The sequence below is a fragment of the Lactuca saligna genome, chromosome 3 (genome assembly GCF_052625555.1).
Source record: "Lactuca saligna cultivar CGN05327 chromosome 3, ASM5262555v1, whole genome shotgun sequence".
Classification (NCBI taxonomy): Eukaryota; Viridiplantae; Streptophyta; class Magnoliopsida; order Asterales; family Asteraceae; genus Lactuca; species Lactuca saligna.
Genome location: NC_136419.1, coordinates 37,325,057 through 37,346,922, shown reverse-complemented (window position 1 = coordinate 37,346,922; position 21,866 = coordinate 37,325,057). Strand labels below are relative to the sequence as shown.

The following is a 21,866-nucleotide window of genomic DNA, read 5'->3' as shown; positions in this document are numbered from 1 at the left end:
ATGTGTGTGGGCCCTTCAAACATGCCACAAGGGATGCTAATCGTTATTATTTGACTTTTACTGATGATTATCGTAGATATGGATATGTCTACTTAATCAAGCATAAGTCAGAGACTTTCGAAAGGTTTAAAGATTTTAAACAGGAAGTCGAGAATCAATTGGGTAGGAACATTAAGATGCTTCGATCCGATCGAGGTGGTGAGTATATTAGTTCAGAGTTCCTCGACTATCTTAGGGAATGTAAGATTGTCTCACAATTGACACCTCCCAGGACATCGCAGTTGAATGTGGTGGCTGAGAGGCATAATCGGACCTTGTTGGACATGGTTCATTCCATGATGAGTCGAGCTTCTCTACCAATCTCATTTTGGGGGTATGCCTTAGAGATTGCCGCCCATATCCTTAATCTGGTCCCTACAAAGAAGGTTTCCAAAACTCCTCATGAGATGTGGACTGGTAAAGTACCCAAACTAGACCACATAAAGATTTGGGGTTGCGAGGCTTTCGTGAGACGTGAGACTCATGATAAGCTTGAACCTCGAAGGGAGAGGTGTATTTTCATTGGCTACCCACAACAAGCCTTTGGTTACCTCTTTTACAGACCTGGTAAAAATGTGGTCTTTGTAGCTAGGACGACATTCTTGAGAGAGAGAGAGAGAGAGAGAGAGAGAGAGAGATAGAGAGTTCATAAGCCAAGGAAACAGCGGGAGGCAAGTTGACCTTGAAAAAAATTCAAGAGTCAAGCGGTGAAGGAACTTCAAACCCTAGCACTCAACTTGAGGAGGAAACTCTTGTTGAGCCAATTGACAAGTTTGTACCTCTGAGGCGTTCCACAAGGGTTAGGAATGCACCTGAGCATTACCATGGATTCCATATTACTGCGGAAGGTGATACACTTATCAGTGATGAGACACTGATAGGTTTCGATGAACCTAACAGTTACGCGGAAGCCATGGCAGGCCCTGAATTAGCCAAGTGGAAAGAGGCAATGGACAGCGAGATACAGTCCATGTATCACAATAAAGTTTAGAACTTGGTTGAGAATTTACAAGGTCGTAAGACTGTAGGGTGCAAATGGATCTTCAAGAAGAAGACCGACATGGATGGTAATGTACACACTTATAAGGCACGACTTGTTGCAAAGGGTTTCTCACAAACTCCAGGAGTTGATTATGATGAGACCTTTTCTCCAGTGGCCAAGATTAAGTCTATTAGGGTTCTGTTAGCCATAGCTGCATTTCATGACTATGAAATTTGGCAAATAGATGTCAAAACTGCTTTCCTTAATGGAAAGTTGGCTGAGGATGTTTACATGTAACATCCCAAAAGACAACTAAATTTTTTTTATATATAATAAAATCATATATTGAACGTCATATCATAAATCCATACGTCAAATATCTCAAACCATAATAAAATGTCGTGATACAACTGTATCAAATCAAACTAAGTATCAAAACAATCTCCCAGGACAAAAACTGAAGCTGTGGTGTGTGCAATGCCATCATCCCGAGCTCTTCCCTTTACTTACGGAAATACCTGAAACCAAAACTGAAATTGTAAGCACGAAGCTTAGTGAGCTCCCCCAGATTACCACATACCATGCAAACATAAAACAACTACTAGGCCTTGCCCACTGCATCGGACCGAAGTCCGGAACTAACCAGGGCCTTGCCCTCTGCATCGGACCGAAGTCCGGAACTACTGAGGCCTTGCCTCCTGCATCGGACCGAAATCCGGAACTAACAGCATCAGACCGAAGTTCGGAACTGACTGCATCGGACAGAAGTCCGGAACTACTAAACATAGCATAGCATAAACATATCAACTAACACAACAACACATACTGCATACTGCTTTGGTCCATAACCCGGAACACATAACACGCAAACCTATCTAAGCCACAAAGGCGTCAAACATACTAACTACTACATCGGACCGAGGTTCAGAAACTACTGCTAGCTAAACGGGCCGACATTGTGGCCTTAGACCCGTTCCTACTGGAAGGAAACTCACCTCGTGAACTAGCTGCTGAGTGTATGGCTCTGGAAGCTATCTGCTGCTGCTCCGGTATCTCCCCGGCTACAATTCCACAAACACACTCAATCAAATACTAATAACTGCATTGGGGTAAAATGTCTCTTTTACCCCTGGCTAAAGTCAACTCTCCCAGTCAAAGTCAACTTACAGTTGACCTGACTCGCCGAGTTGGGCCGCCAACTCGTCGAGTCCCTACTCTCACTTCTCAACCCTGTTCCCTGCTACTCATCGAGTATGGCATCAACTCGACGAGTTCCCTTTCGATTCTAGAACTCAGGCTATATGCATTCGACTCACCGAGTTGTATGAACAACTCGACGAGTTGTTCTTGAATCTATGAAGATTGCCTTAGACTCGCCGAGTTGTATGAACAACTCGTCGAGTCCCTCCATTACTGAGTCTGACCCCCGGCTCACTGAGTCCATTCTACTACTCACTGGTCCCCACTCGGAATCACTCAAAAGGGGAAAAATCGGGGACTCGTGGCTCGACTCGCCGAGTCCAAAGAACGACTCGCCGAGTCGCATGCATGCAGTTACTAAAAACTCGATTCTGATTGAATCCAACGCATATAACTTGTAGATATGGGCTTCTTATGCTCGATTAACACGTAAAGATTTTATCTTTATGTGCCCATAAGCATCCATGAAGATTAAAAGGCTCAAAAGGCATAATAAAAGCTAGATCTAAGGTTCTCGTGCAAGGCAACTCGAAAAAGGAAATAGATCAGGGATCTAAAACTCCTAAATGAACAGATCTAGGGATATCTCGACCCAACAAGGCATCCATACAACTATAAAGCTTGGAAAATACATTAAACTAGCCTTAGAGGTGTTCTCATGGAGGTTTTTAAGCATAAAATAGAATAATTCCGAGACACACCTGAATGAACTCTGACTTTGGCCTTGGATCTTTGCTCTACACTTCCTCTTTTTGGTCCTTTCTTCTTCTTCTTCTTCAATCCTTCAAGAATCCACACAAAACACTTTAATCATACAAGGAATGGTTTACGGTTTCTCACAAGCTCTCTCTGAGGGTGAAGGAGGCGAGTTGGGGCACATAACATTGCTTAAATAGTGAGCAAACCTGTGGATTTAGGGTTTCTTCCTGGTAAGCGGACTCGCCGAGTCTCGAATATGAACTCGTCGAGTCACCGATTACACGTGCTCAAAATCTCGTATCTACTCGACGATTCGGGCTATATACTCGCCGAGTCCCTCTTGAAAACTTCTAAATAAATAACATGGAAACAACATACCAGAGACGGGTCGTTACAATTCTCCCCCACTTGACTCAGACTTCGTCCTCGAAGTCTGCTACGACTGAATCTGCAAATAACTCTGGGTAGTGCTCTCTCATCTCATCCTCAGCTTCCCACGTCCACTCAGACCCCTTCCGGTGCTGCCACTGCACCTTTACTAGCTGATTTACCTTGTTCCTCAATGTCTTTGTCTTCCGGTCCAGAATCGCGACCGGCCTCTCAATATAACTCAGGCTGCTATCAACCTGAATATATTCTAAGGGAACAACTGCTGACTCATCCACCTAACACTTCCTCAACTGAGACACATGGAAAGTGTTGTGGATCTGGCTAAGCTCTGCCGGAAGATCCAACCGATAAGCAACCCGACCCACTCGAGCCAAAACCCTGAAAGTACCAATGAACCTGGGGCCTAGCTTGACCCTCTTCCGAAACCTGATGACACCCTTCCAAGGTGAGACATTCAGAAGGACCATATTGCCTACCCGGAACCCCAAGTCTGAACACCTCCTGTCAGTGTAGCTCTTCTGCCGACTCTGCGCAGTCTGCAGTCTACTACGAACCTGCTGAATCAACTCGGTCGTCTTGAGCACCACCTCCGTGCTCCCAATGAATCGATGACCGACCTCCCCCCAACAAATCAGGGTCCTGCACTTCCTCCCATAAAGCATCTCAAAGGGAGGTCGATCAATGCTCGCATGATAACTGTTGTTATACGAAAATTCCGCTAACGGAAGATACGTATCCCAACTGCCACCGAAGTCTAGGACACATGCCCGGAGCATGTCCTCGAGAGTCTGAATCGTCCTCTCGCGCTGCCCGTCCATCTGAGGGTGGAAAGCGGTGTTGAAATGGAGACGAGTACCCATCTCGTCGTGAAACCGCTTCCAGAATCTGGATGTAAAACGGACGTCTCGGTCTGACACCACCGATACCGGCACTCCATGACGTGCCACTACCTCCCGCACATAGATATCGGCTAATTTTTCCACCGATATGTTCTCCTGGATCGGTATGAAAATGAGCACTCTTCGTCAACCGATCCACTATTACCCAAATCGAATCTACCCCACGTGCGGTCCTGGGAAGCTTGGTGATAAAATCCATGGTGATGTCCTCCCATTTCCACACGAGAATGTCTAACGGCCGCATCTTGCCGTGAGGCCTCTGGTGTTCTGCCTTGACCTTCCTGCAGGTCAGGCACCTCTCTACATACCAGGTGACATCCCGCTTCATGCAGGGCCACCAATAATCGGGACAAAGATCTCTATACATCTTCGTCGCCCCTGGGTGGATAGAAAATCGAGACTTATGAGCCTCGTCCATCAACACCTGCCGTACTACACCCCCGTACGGTACCCACACTCTCCCATGAAGGGTCAACAACCCCCGACTATCATAATCAAACGAAGCTACTCGGCCCACTATCCTTTCACACTTCTGCCTCTCCTCCTTGAGGCCCTCAACCTGAGCCTCCCTGATGCGTTCCAACAACGAAGTAATCATTGTCATCCTCAGACATAAGTCTCTGATAGGGGCTGCTGTCACCTTGCGGCTTAGGGCGTCGGCCACTACGTTGGCCTTCCCTGGATGGTAAAGGATTTCACAATCATAATCCTTTAGCACATCCAACCACCTCCTCTGTCTCATGTTTAGACTCGGCTGATCCATAAGGTACCTCAAACTCTTGTGATCCGTGTAGATGGTACAACGGACCCCATAAAGGTAATGTCTCCAAATCTTGAGGGCAAACACCACCGCCCCAAGCTCTAAATCGTGGGTAGGATAGTTAGCCTCGTGAGGCTTCAACTGTCTCGAGGCGAAGCTATCACTTGCCCTCGCTGCATCAATACTGCTCCCATACCTGTGATTGAGGCATCATAGTAGACTACAAAATCCTCTATTCCCTATGGCAGGGTAAGGATCGGAGCCTCGCACAATCTCTGCCTGAGGGTCTCAAACGTCGCCTGCTGATCAGGCCCCCAACGAAACACCACCGACTTCTTGGTCAGTCGGGTGAGCGATACTGCTATCTTGGAGAAATCCTGAATGAATCTTTTGTAGTACCCTGCCAAACCCAGGAAGCTCCGAATCTCAAATGGAGACTTCGGGACCTCCCACTACATCACGGCCTCTATCTTGGTCGGATCTACCAAGATACCCTTCTAGTTGATGAGGTGACCTAGGAACTGCACCTCACGCAACCAGAACTCGCACTTGGAGAACTTTGCGAAAAGTCTCTCCCTTCTCAAAACTTCTAGCACCTCCCTCAGGTGCTCCTCATGCTGCTCCTGAGTCTTGGAATACACCAAGATATCATCTATGAATACTATCACAGACCGATCCAGCATCGGTCTGCATACGCGATTCATGAGATCCATGAATGCGGCTGGAGCATTAGTGAGCCCAAAAGGCATCACCACAAACTCATAATGACCATAGCGGGTCCTGAAAGCAGTCTTTTGCACATCTTCGCCTCTAACTCGCATCTGGTGATATCCGGAGCGTAAATCGATTTTGGAGAACCAAGACACCCCCTGAAGCTGATCAAACAAATCATCTATCCTCGGGAGGGGGTAACGGTTCTTTACCGTTACCTTATTCAACTCCCGGTAGTCAATGCACATATGGTGCGACCCATCCTTCTTCTTCACAAACAGGATCGGCGCTCCCCACGGTGAACTACTCGGCCGAATAAAACCCTTGTCTAGCAACTCCTGCAGCTGCGTAGACAACTCCTGCATCTCAAGGGGAGCTAACTGGTACGGTGCCTTGGCTATCGGAGCCGCACCAGGAATTAGGTCGATCCCAAACTCGACCTGTCTCTCAGGAGGTATTCCCGGTAAATCCTCTGGAAATACATCCGGGAAGTCTCGCACCACCGGAACATCGTCAACTTTCGTCTTGCCCTTCTTCCGGGCATCCAAGACATAAGCTACATAACCAGCACAACCCTGCTGAAAATAGCACCTCGCTCTCACGGCTGAACAAAGAGCTGGTCCGCGTTGTGGCCTCTCTCCCTGAATCACTAATTCTCCCCCACTGGGAGTGCGAACCCTCACTAGCTGCAGCTCGCAATCAATCACCGCCCCGTTGGGACTCAACCAATCCATGCCCACTATAACCTTATTCCCTCGCAGGGGAATAAGGACCAAGTCCACCGGAAACTGCTCGTCGAACAACTGAAGAGAACATCCTCTATGCACTCTGGCGACCCTCACGGTCCTGTCATCTGCTATCTCAACCTCTAGTGGAAAATCCAGCTCCCCTGGATCTCTACTAAATCTCTTGCTAAGCGCTAGCGATACAAACGATCGGGTAGCCCCGAATCAAATAATATTGTAGCAGAAATGCCGTTCACAGAGAACGACCCTATACAAAACATATAACCATAAGCAATAATCAATAATAATATACAGATGAAGGGAAGATACATACCCGTCACCACATCAGGAGTCACTCGTGCCTCCTCTGCTGTCATCTGAAAAGCTCTACTCTTTGCCACCGGCACCTCGGCTTGGCCCTGCCGACCATCTGTAATCCTCAAAGTAGCAGGCGCAGGTGTAGCCACCTTCCCTGCTGCAACTAAACTCGGACACTGGGACTTTTTATGTCCCCTCTGATTGCACTGAAAGCAAATCAGATCTGATGTTGCAATGGCGGTAGCAGGGGCCGTACAATCCCTGCTCAAAAGCCCGGTCTGGCCGTACTTGTAGCAGCCGGAACTCCCTGCCTTGCACACCCCCATCGTGCAATCTCCCACACTTGCCACATCGACCGTGGCTCTGCTGACTCCTGGATCTGTGATCTGAAACCTTAGGCTTTTTTCCCGAACTACCTATACCCGAAACTGCCTTCGGTTTCCTCTTCTTCTCCATCTCAAGGTCAATATCCCTCTCTCGAGCCCTAGCAATCATGTTATCCAGCGTTTTACAGCTGGACCGGCTCACAAACTAGCGGATATCGCTCCGCAACATCTCATGATAACGGGCCTTCTTCATTTCCTCATTGGCTGCATACTGAGGAACGAGAAGATCCCTCTCCCTAAATTTTGCGGTGATCTCCGCCACGGTCTCTATAGTCTGGGTGAGGTCCTGAAACTCTCTGGCTAACTGCTGCACCTCAATAACCAGTGCAAACTCCACCCTGAACCTGGTAGAGAAATCAGCCCAGTTCATGGCATCTAGCGCTGCATCATCTCCAATGGTTTGTCCGACCTCTTCCCACCAATCCCGTGCCATGTCCTTCAGAAGACAGGACACCAATCTAACCTTGTCCCCCTCGGGATACATGCTCGTGCGGAAAGCGTTGGCCACATCCGCCAACCATCTAGTACTCGCTATAGGGTCCCGCGCCCCGTGGTAATCTGGAGCTCCACATGCCCTGAACTCCCTGAACGTAAGTGTGCGCGACCCCATCATGGCCGCCACCTCGGCACGGAAGGTGCCCAATCTCTCATCCATCAGCTCTAGAATACCCTCCTTGATCGAACCGAAGATCACAAGAGTCTGTTCCAGTATGATACGAGTAACCTCAGAAGAAAGAAACTCTCTATTCTGCTCATCCAACTGCCCAGCCTCCGGGCCTGATCCTGATCCCCCTCCGGCACCTGAACTGCCGACTGCTGGCCTCGAACGCAAAACTACCATTCCGAAACAAATCATAGCAACATCAGAAAACTGAAATATCTCAAGGGATCATTGATACCAATACTAGTTTCCTGGTTTTGTCTTAGCCTTACTTGATTCGAGTACGGATCCTCTGCTTTCAGTAGTACGGGCCCATACTACCTTCCACATATATCCGTACTTTCCTCAAGAACTGCCTTGACTCCACCAAGCCAGTTCTACTACTACTGACCTCTGCTACTCTCATCCTAGGCTTGCCCTAGGGAAATCTCTGACTCTATTCAAAACAGTCCTCAGTTGCTGAAGGCCTCCGTGTAATAATAATTAGTCATCACCTGAACACCATTACATGTGATGAGACTCAGATAATCCTTCGAGTAAAAGACTCGTCCCTTAGACGGTTAGACTCAAACAAGAGTTGCGCAAAAGAGCAAAATCCAACACTCTGAGATTATTCAACCCTGATCACATGTGATGTGACGTATTCACCTAATGGCTAACTCTCATCACTCAGAGTCCCACAAAGCACAAAGCAAGCAACATTCGGATACAGGAACTACTCAAGCAAATCTATTCTCATAACGGGATACTGTACTAGCATACAATGCTAAGCTCATACTATCAGGCATAACCTAAACAGGCTATCCTACTATTGTCTACTCAATACTAGCATGCAAATTTCGTAAATCTGAAACACATATAGCAGGCACATAAGGCATCCTCCTAGATCCTTAGTCCTATTCTAGCATGTTGTTCTACTGAAATTAAAACAGGCAATCATAACATAACTTGTATGGGTAATTTGGGAGTACTTACTTGAGCTCGGTTGATCGCATACGCCACACCATTTTCCTTTTATAAAAACTCTTCTTCTTTCTAAGTTCTTTTTTTCCAAAATCATTTTCAAAAACATTATTCTTTTGAAAATCTTTATCGTTTCCTTAGTTTGAGTTCAGACACACTCGAAAGTGTATCCGAATCCCTCAAACCAAGGCTCTGATACCAACTTGAAACATCACAAAATAAGACCCAAAAAAATTTGTTTAACAATTACTAAAAATACTAAGATAATATCATAAAATAAAACTCATACGTCAATATCTCAAAACAATAGCAAAGTGTTATGTAGATTGTGTCAAAACTGTATCAAATCACATTTATGAAAAACTAAAACATCTCCCAGGACAACTGAAACTGTGGTGTATGCGATGCCATCAACCCGAGCTCTTCCCTTTGCTTGCGGAAGTACCTGAAACCAAAATTGAAACTGTAAGCACGAAGCTTAGTGAGCTCCCCCAAACTACCACATACCATACAATACATATAAACACATACTGCGCCTTGCCCACTGCATCGGACCGAAGTCCGGAAACTGCATCGGACCGAAGTCCGGAACTAACCAGGGCATTGCCCTCTGCATCGGACCGAAGTCCGGAACTATTGAGACCTTGCCTCCTACATCGGACCAAAATCCAGAACTAACTGCATCGGACCGAAGTCCGGAACTAACTGCATCGGACCGAAGTCCGGAACTGACTGCATCGGACAGAAGTCCGGAACTACTGAACATAACATAGCATAAACATATCAACTAGCATGAACACATAAACTGCATATTGCATCGGGCTGTAACCCGGAACACATAACACATAAATACTGTCTGAGCCACGAAGGCATCAAACATACTAAAATCTGCATCGGATCGAAGTCCGGAAACTACTACTAGCTATATGGGCCGACATTATGGCCTTAGACCCGTTCCTACTGGAAGGAAACTCACCTCGTGATCTGGCTGCTGAGTGTATGGCTCTGGAAGCTATCTGTTGCTGCTCCGGTATCTCCCCGGCTACAATTCCACAAATACACTCAATCAGATACTAATAACTGCATTGGGGTAAAATGACTCTTTTACCCCTGGCTAAAGTCAACTCTCCTGGTCAAAGTCAACTTACAGTTGACCTGACTTGCCGAGTTGGGCCGCCAACTCGCCGAGTCCCTATTCCCATTTCTCAACCCTGCTCGCTGCTACTCGTCGAGTATGGCATAAACTCGACGAGTTCCCATTCGATTCTAAAACTCAGGCTATCTGCATCCGACTCGCCGAGTTGTATGAACAACTCGACGAGTTGTTCTTGAATCTAAGAAGATTGTCTTAGACTCGCCAAGTTGTATGAACAACTCATCGAGTCCCTCCATTACTGAGTCTAACCTCCGACTCACTGAGTCCATTCTACTACTCACTAGTCCCCACTCGGAATCACTCAAAGGGGAAGGATCGTGGACTCGCGACTCGACTCGCCGAGTCCGAAGAACGACTCGCCGAGTCGCATGCATGCAGTTACTAAAAACTCGATTCTGCTCAAAACCACTGCATACAATTCATAGATCTGAGTTCCTAAGGCTGGTTTACCACGTAAAGTTTCCAACTTTACGTGTACATACGCATGAAAAAGGATATAAAGGCTAAAAAGGCACTTAGAAGAGTAGATCTAAGGCTATCATGCAAAATGGCTCCATAAAGATGATAGATCTACGTTTTTGGAACTGAAACATGGCTAGATCCGAAGGCTAAACAATCTAATATGATTTCTCTACTATGAACAAGCTAAGGAATGGATAAAATGGGCTAAATATGCTTATAAAGGAGAATCAATCATAGAAACAGAAGGAATCTGATTATTACCTCAATAAACTCTGAAATGGGTGCAAGACCTTGGATCTTCTTCTTCTCCTATGGATCTAGCCTCCTTCTTCTCTTCAAAACTTCAAGATTTACACAAGAATTGCTCAAATACTCAAGGGAATGGTTAGGGTTTTCTAAATGATGATTTGAGGGTGAAGGAGACGAGTTTGGGGGATCATATGATGGTTTAAATAGGGTGCAAACCCGGGGATTTAGGGTTTCTACCTGGCAGGCGGACTCGCCGAGTCCCGAATATGGACTCGCCGAGTCGCCGATCTGAACGCTGCTCAAGATCCCGACTCTACTCGACGAGTCGGGCAATAGACGCGCCGAGTCCCTCTGCAAACTTCTAAATAAATAATATAAAAAAAACATACCATAGACGGGTCGTTACAATTCTCCCCCACTTGACTCAGACTTCGTCCTCGAAGTCTGCTACGGCTGAATCTGCAAATAACTCTGGATAGTGCTCTCTCATCTCATCCTCAGCCTCCCACGTCCACCCAGGCCCCTTCCGGTGCTCCCACTGCACCTTCACTAGCTAAATTACCTTGTTCCTCAAGGTCTTTGTCTTCCGGTCCAGAATCACGACCGGCCTCTCAATATAATTCAAGTTGTTATCAACCTGAATATCTTCTAAGGGAACAACTGCTGACTCATCCACCAAACACTTCCTTAACTGAGACACATGGAAAGTGTTGTGAATCTGGCTAAGCTCTGCCAGAAGATCCAACCGATAAGCAACCCGACCCACCCGGGCCAAAACCCTGAAAGAACCAATGAACCTGGGGCCTAGCTTGCCCCTCTTCCGAAACCTGATGACACCCTTCCAAGGTGAGACCTTTAGAAGGACCATATTGCTTACCCGGAACTCTAAATCTGAACGCCTCCTGTCGGCGTAGCTCTTCTGCCGACTCTGCGCAGTCTGCAGTCTACTACGAACCTGCTGAATCAACTCGGTCGTCTTGAGCACCACCTCCGTGCTCCCAATAACTCGCTAACCGACCTCTCCCCAACAAATCAGGGTCCTGCACTTCCTCCCATAAAGCATCTCAAAGGGAGGTCGATCAATGCTCGCATGATAACTGTTTTTATATGAAAATTCTGCTAACGGAAGATACGTATCCCAACTGCCACCGAAGTCTAGGACACATGCCCGGAGCATATCCTCGAGAGTCTGAATCGTCCTCTCACTCTGCCCGTCCGTCTGAGGGTGGAAAGCGGTGCTGAAATGGAGACGAGTACCCATCTCGTCATGAAACCGCTTCCAGAATCTGGATGTAAAACGGGCGTCTCGATCTGACACCACTGATACTGGCACTCCATGACGTGCAACTACCTCCCGCACATAGATATCGGCTAACTTTTTCGCCGATATGCTCTCCTAGATCGGTATGAAATGAGCACTCTTCGTCAACCGATCCACTACCACCCAAATCGAATCTACCCCACGTGCGGTCCTGGGAAGCTTGGTGATAAAATCCATGGTATAGTCAAATAAGTAGGGTATCGAACACAGGGAGTTATCAATTGTGGTATAGTCAAATAAGTAGGGTATCGAACACAGGGAACGGCAAATTAAAAATAAAAACTAATTCTATCTAAATTAATTAATAAGTAGAGGGTTTTCTCTAGTTTTACAAGACTAGAAACTTACTAACTATTACTCAATGTAAAACTAGAAAAACAAAGAATTAACTAGATTCAATAATACAAAAGAACTTTTGTTTAGTTCAACTCAATTGATCCTATGGTTGATTTCAAGGTAATGGTGCAATGGATTAACTCTTTTGTTGGTTACCGATTCAAGTGACTAGGTTCGCATTCACTACACTAATCCTTAGTAAATAAACTAACTTAAATAGTGATTAGTTGTCTAATTCAATTTAGTTCACTAGATTAATTATTCGGATTACTTTAGACTTACAATAGTTAACCAATTTGGTGTTTAATTAACTTCTTGTTGATGGTCATCACACAAGCTCGCACATGGATTTACTGAATTTTCTTATTAATTCTAGTTTCATTTCATTAATCCTAGACATATAACAAAGTAGTCACATGGTATATGAGGTTGATAATCAAACGATGTTCATGCTATTTAATTACCTTCCTATTAACTAGAAAATTAGTTATCATTCACACACAAGGTTCTTTAGCAAGCTAAAATAGCAAAAAATCACCAACATTGAATTAATCCTACCAATAATCAAACCATAGTCTCAATTTTGTATCCCCAAACAGAAGTTAAGAGTTTTAGCTCATGATTGAAGTAAATAATAGCATAAAAACGAATTCTAATTGTCTAACCATAATGGAAAACAAAAGATTAAGTAGAATGATGAAATTTGCCTCAAATCTCCTTCGGGATTGAATTGTAGCTTCTATTTTCGTCTTCTAGGGTTTCTCTGGCCTCTGAATCGCAGCTGATTTCTCCAAAATTGTCCCAGAAGTTTTTTTCCTCGATCTGAGAAGTTATCTATATATTTACGCATCGACTCGTCGAGTCAGGTGACGACTCGTCGAGTCTGTCTCACAATCCCCGTATGCGATAAGTATCTGGGTTCCCGAGTCTTTATCTTCTCGAATCTTCACTTGGACTCGCCGAGTAGTCGACCCTACTCGCCGAGTAGGTGTTATTTTTGGTGTTTTTCTTCTTTATTCAATTCTCGAGATCCTAACTGCTTCTCCTGCTTCCTTTTGCTTCCGAGCTTCATTTTTGGACTGAAAATACAATTCAAACACTTTTAAGTACCTTTTGTCCATGAAATGCAATAATTTAGCTAATAAATGAATAAAAATCTATACTTAATACAAACTAAATATGCACATACCAGTCCTTAAACTTAATTTAGCTCTTCACTTCCAACCCCAAGGACCATAATGAAAAGGAAAATATAGAAGAGGGTTCAGAAATATCTGCCAAATCTCAGAATGTTACACCAAGATGAAAATGCCCAGAACAACCAGACTTTAGACAAAATTTCATTAATGGGTCTAAGTTGTTTCTAACTTGTTATGAATATGTTAGAATATGAGAAGAGAATAGGAAGAACGGAATGCAAAATCTTATTCATGTAGTGAGAGTTATTCCCAAATTAGGAACTCACTCTTATCTATAGCAACATACAATTCCACCAGAAAAAGACAAAGCTGTCCTTATTAGTTTAACCCATATATTAAACTAACACAACTAATTCTTTGGAGGTTGGCAACGAACTAACTTGGACCGATGTGAACAAAACTTCTCCCATTTTCCTTTTCCCAAATCATCAAACGAATGTGAATAGGAAACATTGTGTATCACCACAAAACAACAAATTAAGCATATACTCAAAACTAGTTCTTTATATTTTGTTGACGAAAACACAACATATAACATGCATATCTAAGAAATATACTCAGATTTTACATCTTAACAAGCTTTTGAACATTAATTGGATGCATATATCGTCGTGATCCACTATATATAAGATCAGCAAACACATGAGACACCATTTCTGTGGGATGGACAAGGTCCCAGAAAAGATGATCGCTTCTGTTGGTGCAATAGGTAGAAACCGGGATGCAAGGAATTTTGGCTTTCAAGTTGCCAAGTCCACAACATGCTTCTTTTGTCTCCTTAATACCTACAACAAATTCATAATCATTACTATGAGCTTCTTTAACATTTCATAAGATCAAATAATCCAAATGAAACTTTTGTATTCCTCTCGCAAGATAGTTATTATTGGATTGTACTTGATCAAATAATCTGGTAGTAAGTACCGTAATTTTGAGGATCTTGGATGAGGTCACTCATGACACCGAATATGTCAAAGTAAGTATAGTTGATATCCGATGATTCTAACTTCAACTCCTTTAGCATAATCTGTAGACCCTTGTTGTATTCCATCGAACAACTATTTGCTTTCTCCATGCATCCGTTGGTTGTGTTTTTCAACCTCTGAACCGGACAACACCCAATCGCTCCAACTCCAGTTACCACAAACTTACGTGCTCCCAACTCATACAACCTCTGTAATAATATCAACCCAAATAATATATACACACACATAATTCAAAAAGGCCAATCTTTTCTAATAGATTCCTTTCTCTCATTGTATGTAAATTTTTTAATAATTAACTGTGGTTTTAGATAAATTACCCAAAGGGATTAATTACCTTCATAAGTTGTTTAAGGGTAGAGGTCATGAGATCGACATATTGTTGTGGTGTGTATTGTCTTGGGAGTTCGGAGTTTTTGTGATAATAGGCAAAGATATCATTGCTTCCAATCACAATGAAAAATAGACACTTGGCTAAGTGGGTCCGGGCACCATCTGAGCCCAGTAGTTGAACCAATTGGTCATGAACTTCGGAGTAGTATCCTACTTGCTTTGCCAATGTAATCGATTGCTACATACATTTATAGCTTAATAATTACCGGAATAAATTAGTAGATAGTAGGTAGAAAAATGTTTTGTCTGTATCATTTATGCTATATATGTATACTTTTTCTTGAGAAATTTTTAAAAAGATTCTGGAACCAACAATCAGTATTTCGAGAATTATATATTCTTACAAAAAAAAATTTGGTTCCATTCAGGATCCCAGCACCTCCAGAAGCAAAACTAACTCCGGTAACAGTCACATTGGTGTTGGCCAACTTTTTCCCGTCCGACTCTAATGATAGATACGGTGGCGCCGTTGGTAATCCCACCTTTTCAGCTGCCAAATTGCACAAAACATATTAATTAAAAGTTCTTATAATTAACCCGCTATTTCATTTATTCTTTTTGTTGTTACCGAGAAAGTCAGCTGCATTTTTTCCGTTACTGAAACGGCCGGTGGGTTTTCCGGTTGGAAAATCCAAGCCGTTGTGAGGGAAATTAGCTTTAAGAAAGGAAAGAGGGAGGTGATTGTTGTTTCCAACGTCAACCAATGAGTCTCCTAGAATGTAAATCCCCGGAACTGAGTCACACATGCCACCGGACCCGAAAAGCAAAGCACTGAAAAACAAATATATAATGCATGTGAGATGAAATTCATTAATCGGAGTAGCCATTGGTAGTGTGTGTCGGTGGATGATCTGATTGGTGAGGGTTGAAAATGGTTTAGTAATAGTATTAATTATACAGGTTAAAAAAAAAAAAAAAAAAAAAAAAAAAAAGTGAAGTATGACAAAATTCCAATTATGAGTTCAATGGTTGTGCTTTGCGGGGTGATCCAGTTGGATCGTAACTTATAAAATCAACATGTTCATCCATTTATATGCAAATACTACAAAACCAAAATATATAAGATTGTATTCTATTAATTGATAAATTAATTTGCATTAAAGAATGTCTTGGCAGGTTACCATAACTCATATATGTCTTACATATAAGTCAACCCTCATACTTGATATTAAATGAAATTAGAGTTTTAATATTACGTCTCTCCTATCTATATTAAAAATTGATTTTTTTTTCACATGTATCGGTATTATTGTTATTCATAACATATTTTCTGGTTATTTTTAATTATTATTTCTTTTTTATGTACATTTTACTTTTTTTATTTTTTTATTGCATATGTAATAGATTGTCTTTGGATTTCAAAATTTTAGTAATTGAATCATTTCCTTATAGATTTAGAGCGTGTTTGGCAAAAGTAGTTGTTAGCTGGAAGCGGATAGCGGGTAGCTGGTCGCGAATAGCGGGTAGCTAATATCGGAAAGTTGTAACTTTTATTTGTTATATAAGTGTTTGGTAAAAATAGCTGGAAGCTTTTGAAATATATAAAATTATATAAAAAGACAATTGATTAAAAATAAATAAATATATAAATATATTTTTAAGGTTAATTATGGAAATTGATTTCAAAAGTTCGGTAGCATTTTGTTAAACGCTACATGAAAGTAGCTTTTAGATTTGGAACGTTTTGTTTAAACTAAAAGTTAAACGCTCGTACAACCAAATGAATTTTTTTGTTTAAACTTGAACGATTTGTCAAAAGCTAAAAATTAGAAACTCCTAAACGCTTCAAAAAATTCCGTGCCATATATGGCCTTAGTATTTGATGCGATTTCATTATAAATTCAAATTTTTCAAAACTAAATTTGTGATTCTAGACAATTTTTTTTAAATATGACAATAATTTGTTTATTTGTATAAATAGAAACACTTACTTATTATACAACATTTTCATCGTATTTATTTTAAAAATTCACTTTAAATATGATCATTATTTATTATGATAGATTTATATATTACATATATAAATATTTTCTACTCACTATTATTTAATACTTTACACATAAAAATATTAATATTATATGACATTTTAAATTTCGAAAATTATAAAAAACCACAAAATGACATCTAGATTTAATTTTATTCAAAAAAATATATAAAATTACATATAGCAAAACTATTGAGAATTTGACAAATAATCTTTATTTATTTGGATAAGATTTAAGATTTAATATTTTATATAAGTATTTTCCACTTATAATCATATTTAATACTTTATATATATATATATATATATATATATATATATATATATATATATATATATATATATATATATATATATTATAAGATATTTTAATTAATGTAAATTACAAAAAAAAATAACAAAATTACATGTGGCAAATTAAATGAGAATTTGATAAGTGTAAACAAATGATATTTATTTATTAGTGGCAAAATTCATAAGAATTTGATAAGTTTGATAAGCCATGAGAATTTGATAAGTTTCATATTAAAATTACATGTTTACATTTATCAAAATTACATGTAGATCATAATTACAAAATTAATTAAATTTTCATATTAAAAACTTAAAATAATTTAGTGGCTTAGTGGTTAACAAATATTTATCAATAATTGCATCCGTGAAGAATTAATTTGGATTTTTAAAAATGAAATCTAGTAAACCCTTTATCAACATTAAATTCTACAAAAAAAAAAAATGATTTTTTATTAAGTTAAAAAGGTTATACACCCTAAATTTAGAAGACTATTTGATTCGTTGTTAAGTTAAACCGATTTGCAGTTCTTACTCTTTAAAAATCAAGTTAAGGTTTAACATAAAATATTGTATTCGTTAAGAATTTCATATTATTTTTCCATGGGCCGTTGAAAATTATGATATGTATCTTGATATTAGAATTTAGATTTTTATATTGAAATTGAAATTGATATCGTATGAAACTCACATTTCATATATATTTATTAATTGTTCTTATGATTTTGTTAGTTATATATACCTTATAGTAACATGTACCTAAGATCAAAGTCGTTTATTTTTTTAATCAGGTAGAAAATAAATGGTCATATATATATATATATATATATATATATATATATATATATAGAGAGAGAGAGAGAGAGAGTTAGGTTCATATATAACCATAACCAATATATATTGTGTGAATGTATGAACCATTATAAACCAATCATCTGATATGGGTAATTTTGAAATTTTCCATTAAATTAATTTATTATCCCAAAATAACAAATCATTAAATAAATAGATAACCAAAAATAAATCCTAAAATTTTGCAAAAATCGCATTCATATGGGATTCATCTTCTTCTTTTGTTCTCTTGCATATTAATCCTTGCTACATATAATGTTTTGGACCGTCCTTTTTGGAGTCTTTCGCTTTTACAAAGATATTTAAGTTTAGAAATCAAAGTCAATCTATCATGGTAAAATGTCAACATTTGAATGTTAATTCTCCCATCCCCACGAATTGTAAGCGTCCTTTCTAGTTGCTTTCTCAAAAGTTAAGATGCATCTCAAATTTTGATTTTCCACCAGGCATTAGTTTTGATTTTGGACTTTCCTCCCATTTCCACATTCATTGCAAGCCCTCTCGGCTAGGAAGAAGAGAAGTCATTGTTGATTTATTGATATATTATGTAAGTTTTTAATTTATGTAACTGAATAGTGAATTAAACGGAGATAGTCTTTGATTTACATATTACTTTGTCCTCCTAACTGGCAAAATAACCTATAGTTTTCAATTTTGTTAAAAACCAATTAGATTGCCTACTAGATGTTTGTCAAGTTTCCTCAACGAAGTGATGAAAAAAAAAATTATATGGGAAATTTTTTATCAATATTTTGATTTGTAAATATTTTCTTCTAAAACACATCGGTGTATAGTTCTTCTAAGAGAAAAGTACAATTAAAAATGTCAATCAATAACCTTGTATGTAGTTTTATGTTTGTGTTTGAATACAAATGTATAGGTTTCAAATCAATTTTTAGTTAAACGGTAGAAATAGGAACGACATGCAGTTCGATTATCAAAATTCATAGTAACTTTGTAGGCCAAGCTTTCATAAACCTAAGTTCTTTATTTATTTTTTTAAGCACAACAAGTGATTGATGAAATGCCACAATAAAATAACTATAAAACAATTTCTATATGAGAGATAATTATGAGCAATAGTTTAAAATTATAGTTTTATTAATTTTAATAAATCTTCAAATTTATTTTGCAGTTGTTTAAAGCTGAATGGAAGGACATGCAGTTCGACTATCAAAAGGAATTTGCTAAAGCTAATCTTTAAGAATGTCGATTGTGATAATCTTTAAGAATGCATATTGTAATATTCTCTAAGAATGCATATTGTAATATTCTCTAAGAATGCATGTTGCAATATACTTTAAGAATGCATACTATGATATATGTCAAGAAATTTTTTAGTTATATAAAACATTTGTGGTGTTTCACAGCTAGAACACTTTAATTTCTTCAAGAATTCTTCATTTGTATAATGCATGCAATATGTTAAATCATTTATAGTTCATATATTGTTCTTTAAGAATGTCATTTATATACTTGTAATTTATGTTTTCTTCTTTCATTTTCATAGAATACTCAGAATGTTAATATTAATTGTTCAATTCTTTAAGAATATTCAGATGTATGAAAATGTGTAGTGTTACAGAGCTACAAATATATTTTTTTCTTTCATCAAGTCTTTAAGAATGCTTAAATTCTCGAGACCTACAAAGTGGTCCTGGCTCCCAAACATTTATCAAGAACGTCAATGTCAATATTAACTATTCTCATCATCACACATGAATATGTCAACTTTGCAATAACAATTATTTTTATTTTGATGCAATTGTTATTATTGAAAACTATATACGCATATTCTTTAGGAATGTTAATTCTTAAACAATTACTTGACTATAGTAAAAAAAAAATTAAGAATGAAAGGACGTGTTTAATGTTATATGATCCGAAAGTGTATTTCTTTTAAAAAAGTAAAAATAATAATAATAATAATAAACAAAAATTTGTTAGCTTATATGGATTTGAAAAATAAAAAAGTGTAACTGCCTAAATAATAGTAGTTTCCTTACTTGATGTTTAACAAGAATGTCTATAATACCCTTAGGTATAAGTTTTTTTTAATAAAGCAATGTTAACATGTGATACATAACACCGTAACTATGGTATACCATAGCAATCTTAACAATTAATAATATTAATCCAATGGTCTAAATTTAGTCATAAAATCACACAATATATGTAATTCATATTTAATCATAACCCTATATATATATATATATATATATATATATATATATATATATAAGTAAGTTCAAATAAAAACAGTAAATAGTGTGGGAACGTAAAAACACTATGTTTATGGTATTATTATGTAATGAATTTTGTATATGTGTATTGTTGAAGTAATTATAATATAAATATTAACTTTCGATTAGTCATATATTCATTACAATGTTATTATTCTATTATAAACTTATGTATGTGCATTTTTGTAGTAAATTCTAATTTTAATTTTAACATTTGACTATTTATTTATTCTTTGCTGAATAATGACATAAAGTTGTCGATACATAATTCATTGCGGAATAATAACATAAAAAAGTGTTTTTACGTTCTCACACTATTTACTGTTTTTATTTGAATTGTCCTCTCTCTCTCTCTCTCTCTCTCTCTCTCTCTCTCTTTATATATATATATATATATATATATATATATATATCATATCATATCATATCATACATACTTATAAAGCTAGCATTTTTTCTTGAATCTTATGTATTTAAAACCCCCATTCTTTTTTCTTTTCACCACATTCATTTGAAACTCCCATGACTTTTCAATTTCTTTATATTAATAATAATTATTATAATTTGGTAATTAGGTTAAATACATATCAAACCTAAATTTCAATATTAAAATAATATCTTTACTTCTACTTATAAAATTATGTTTTTATTAAACTAATATATTTACTTCTACTTATAAAGGATGCATTTTTCATTTCACCACATTCATTTGAAACTCACATGCATTTTTCCTTTAACGACATTCATTTTAAACTTCCTTGACATTTCAATTTTTTCAAATAATAAATATAAGTTGGTTAATAAGGTTAAATAAAAATCAAACCTAAAGTGTGATCATATATAATTTAAATTTCAATATTAAAATAATATATTTACTTCTACTTATAAAGTTATGTTTTTTTAACTTTTAACATAGTATAGTTAATTTATTAGTTTTAATATATTGTTGGATGTAAACCATTATCATTTTAAAGATACAATTTTGGAACAATTTGTATAATATACTTACATTATTAATTTAAATATAATATTATATGGTCAACTTAAATATAAGTTTTAGTTTAACTTAAACAACCCAAAAAAAATATTTTGTAAATAGTTAAAAAATGATAAATTGTAGTGTCTTTCTAATAATGATTATAAGTTGGTTATTAAGTTTAAATAAATATCAAACCTAAAGTGTAATCATAAATAAACTAATTTCGATTTTAAAATAATATTTTTAATTATACTTATAAACTTATGTCTTTAAGTTTTAACATATTATACTTAATTTAATAGATTTAAAATTTTGTTATATGTAAACCATTATCAGTTTAAAGTTACAACTTTTGAACAGTTTGGACAAAATACTTAAATTGTTAATTTAAATATAAAATTACAGTGTCAACTTAAATATAAATTTCAGTTCCACTTAAAAAAACAAAGAAAATTTTATAAATAGTTAAAAGTGATAAATTGTAGTGATAAATGCAAAAACTAAATTATAATATCAATTTAACTAAAATATTTTCTAAAGATATTTTTATAATCGTGAAAAATTTTCAAATAAGTAGCTTAAAATAATTTACAATAAAAATAGTTAAAAATAAATCTATATAAATAATTATATTGTTGCTTTTAAAATAAAAAAAAATAATGTTTGATATTTTAACAAGTTATAA

The 21,866-nt window shown here is 38.1% G+C and overlaps 1 protein-coding gene across 1 annotated transcript; it reads right to left on the bottom strand.

Annotated features, from left to right (window-relative positions):
• Window positions 1-14,020: 14,020 nt before the first annotated feature.
• Window positions 14,021-15,605, bottom strand: LOC145035481 (GDSL esterase/lipase At5g55050-like). Its single transcript, XM_078984021.1, has 5 exons — window positions 15,401-15,605; window positions 15,177-15,322; window positions 14,777-15,010; window positions 14,381-14,630; window positions 14,021-14,241 (listed from the first exon to the last, which is right to left on the bottom strand). Exons 1-5 carry the CDS (start codon window positions 15,576-15,578, stop codon window positions 14,021-14,023), a joined length of 1,029 nt encoding a protein of 342 aa, XP_078840147.1. The 5' UTR covers window positions 15,579-15,605.
• Window positions 15,606-21,866: the final 6,261 nt, after the last annotated feature.

Coding starts and splice junctions, on each gene's coding strand:
- LOC145035481 (XM_078984021.1), bottom strand. CDS start 15,578: ATGTGTGACTCAGTTCCGGGGATTTACATTCTAGGAGACTCATTGGTT. Junction 14,631..14,776: donor CCCTTAAACAACTTATGAAG/GTAATTAATCCC, acceptor ATATTATTACAG/AGGTTGTATGAGTTGGGAGC. Junction 14,242..14,380: donor CCAAGATCCTCAAAATTACG/GTACTTACTACC, acceptor AATTTGTTGTAG/GTATTAAGGAGACAAAAGAA.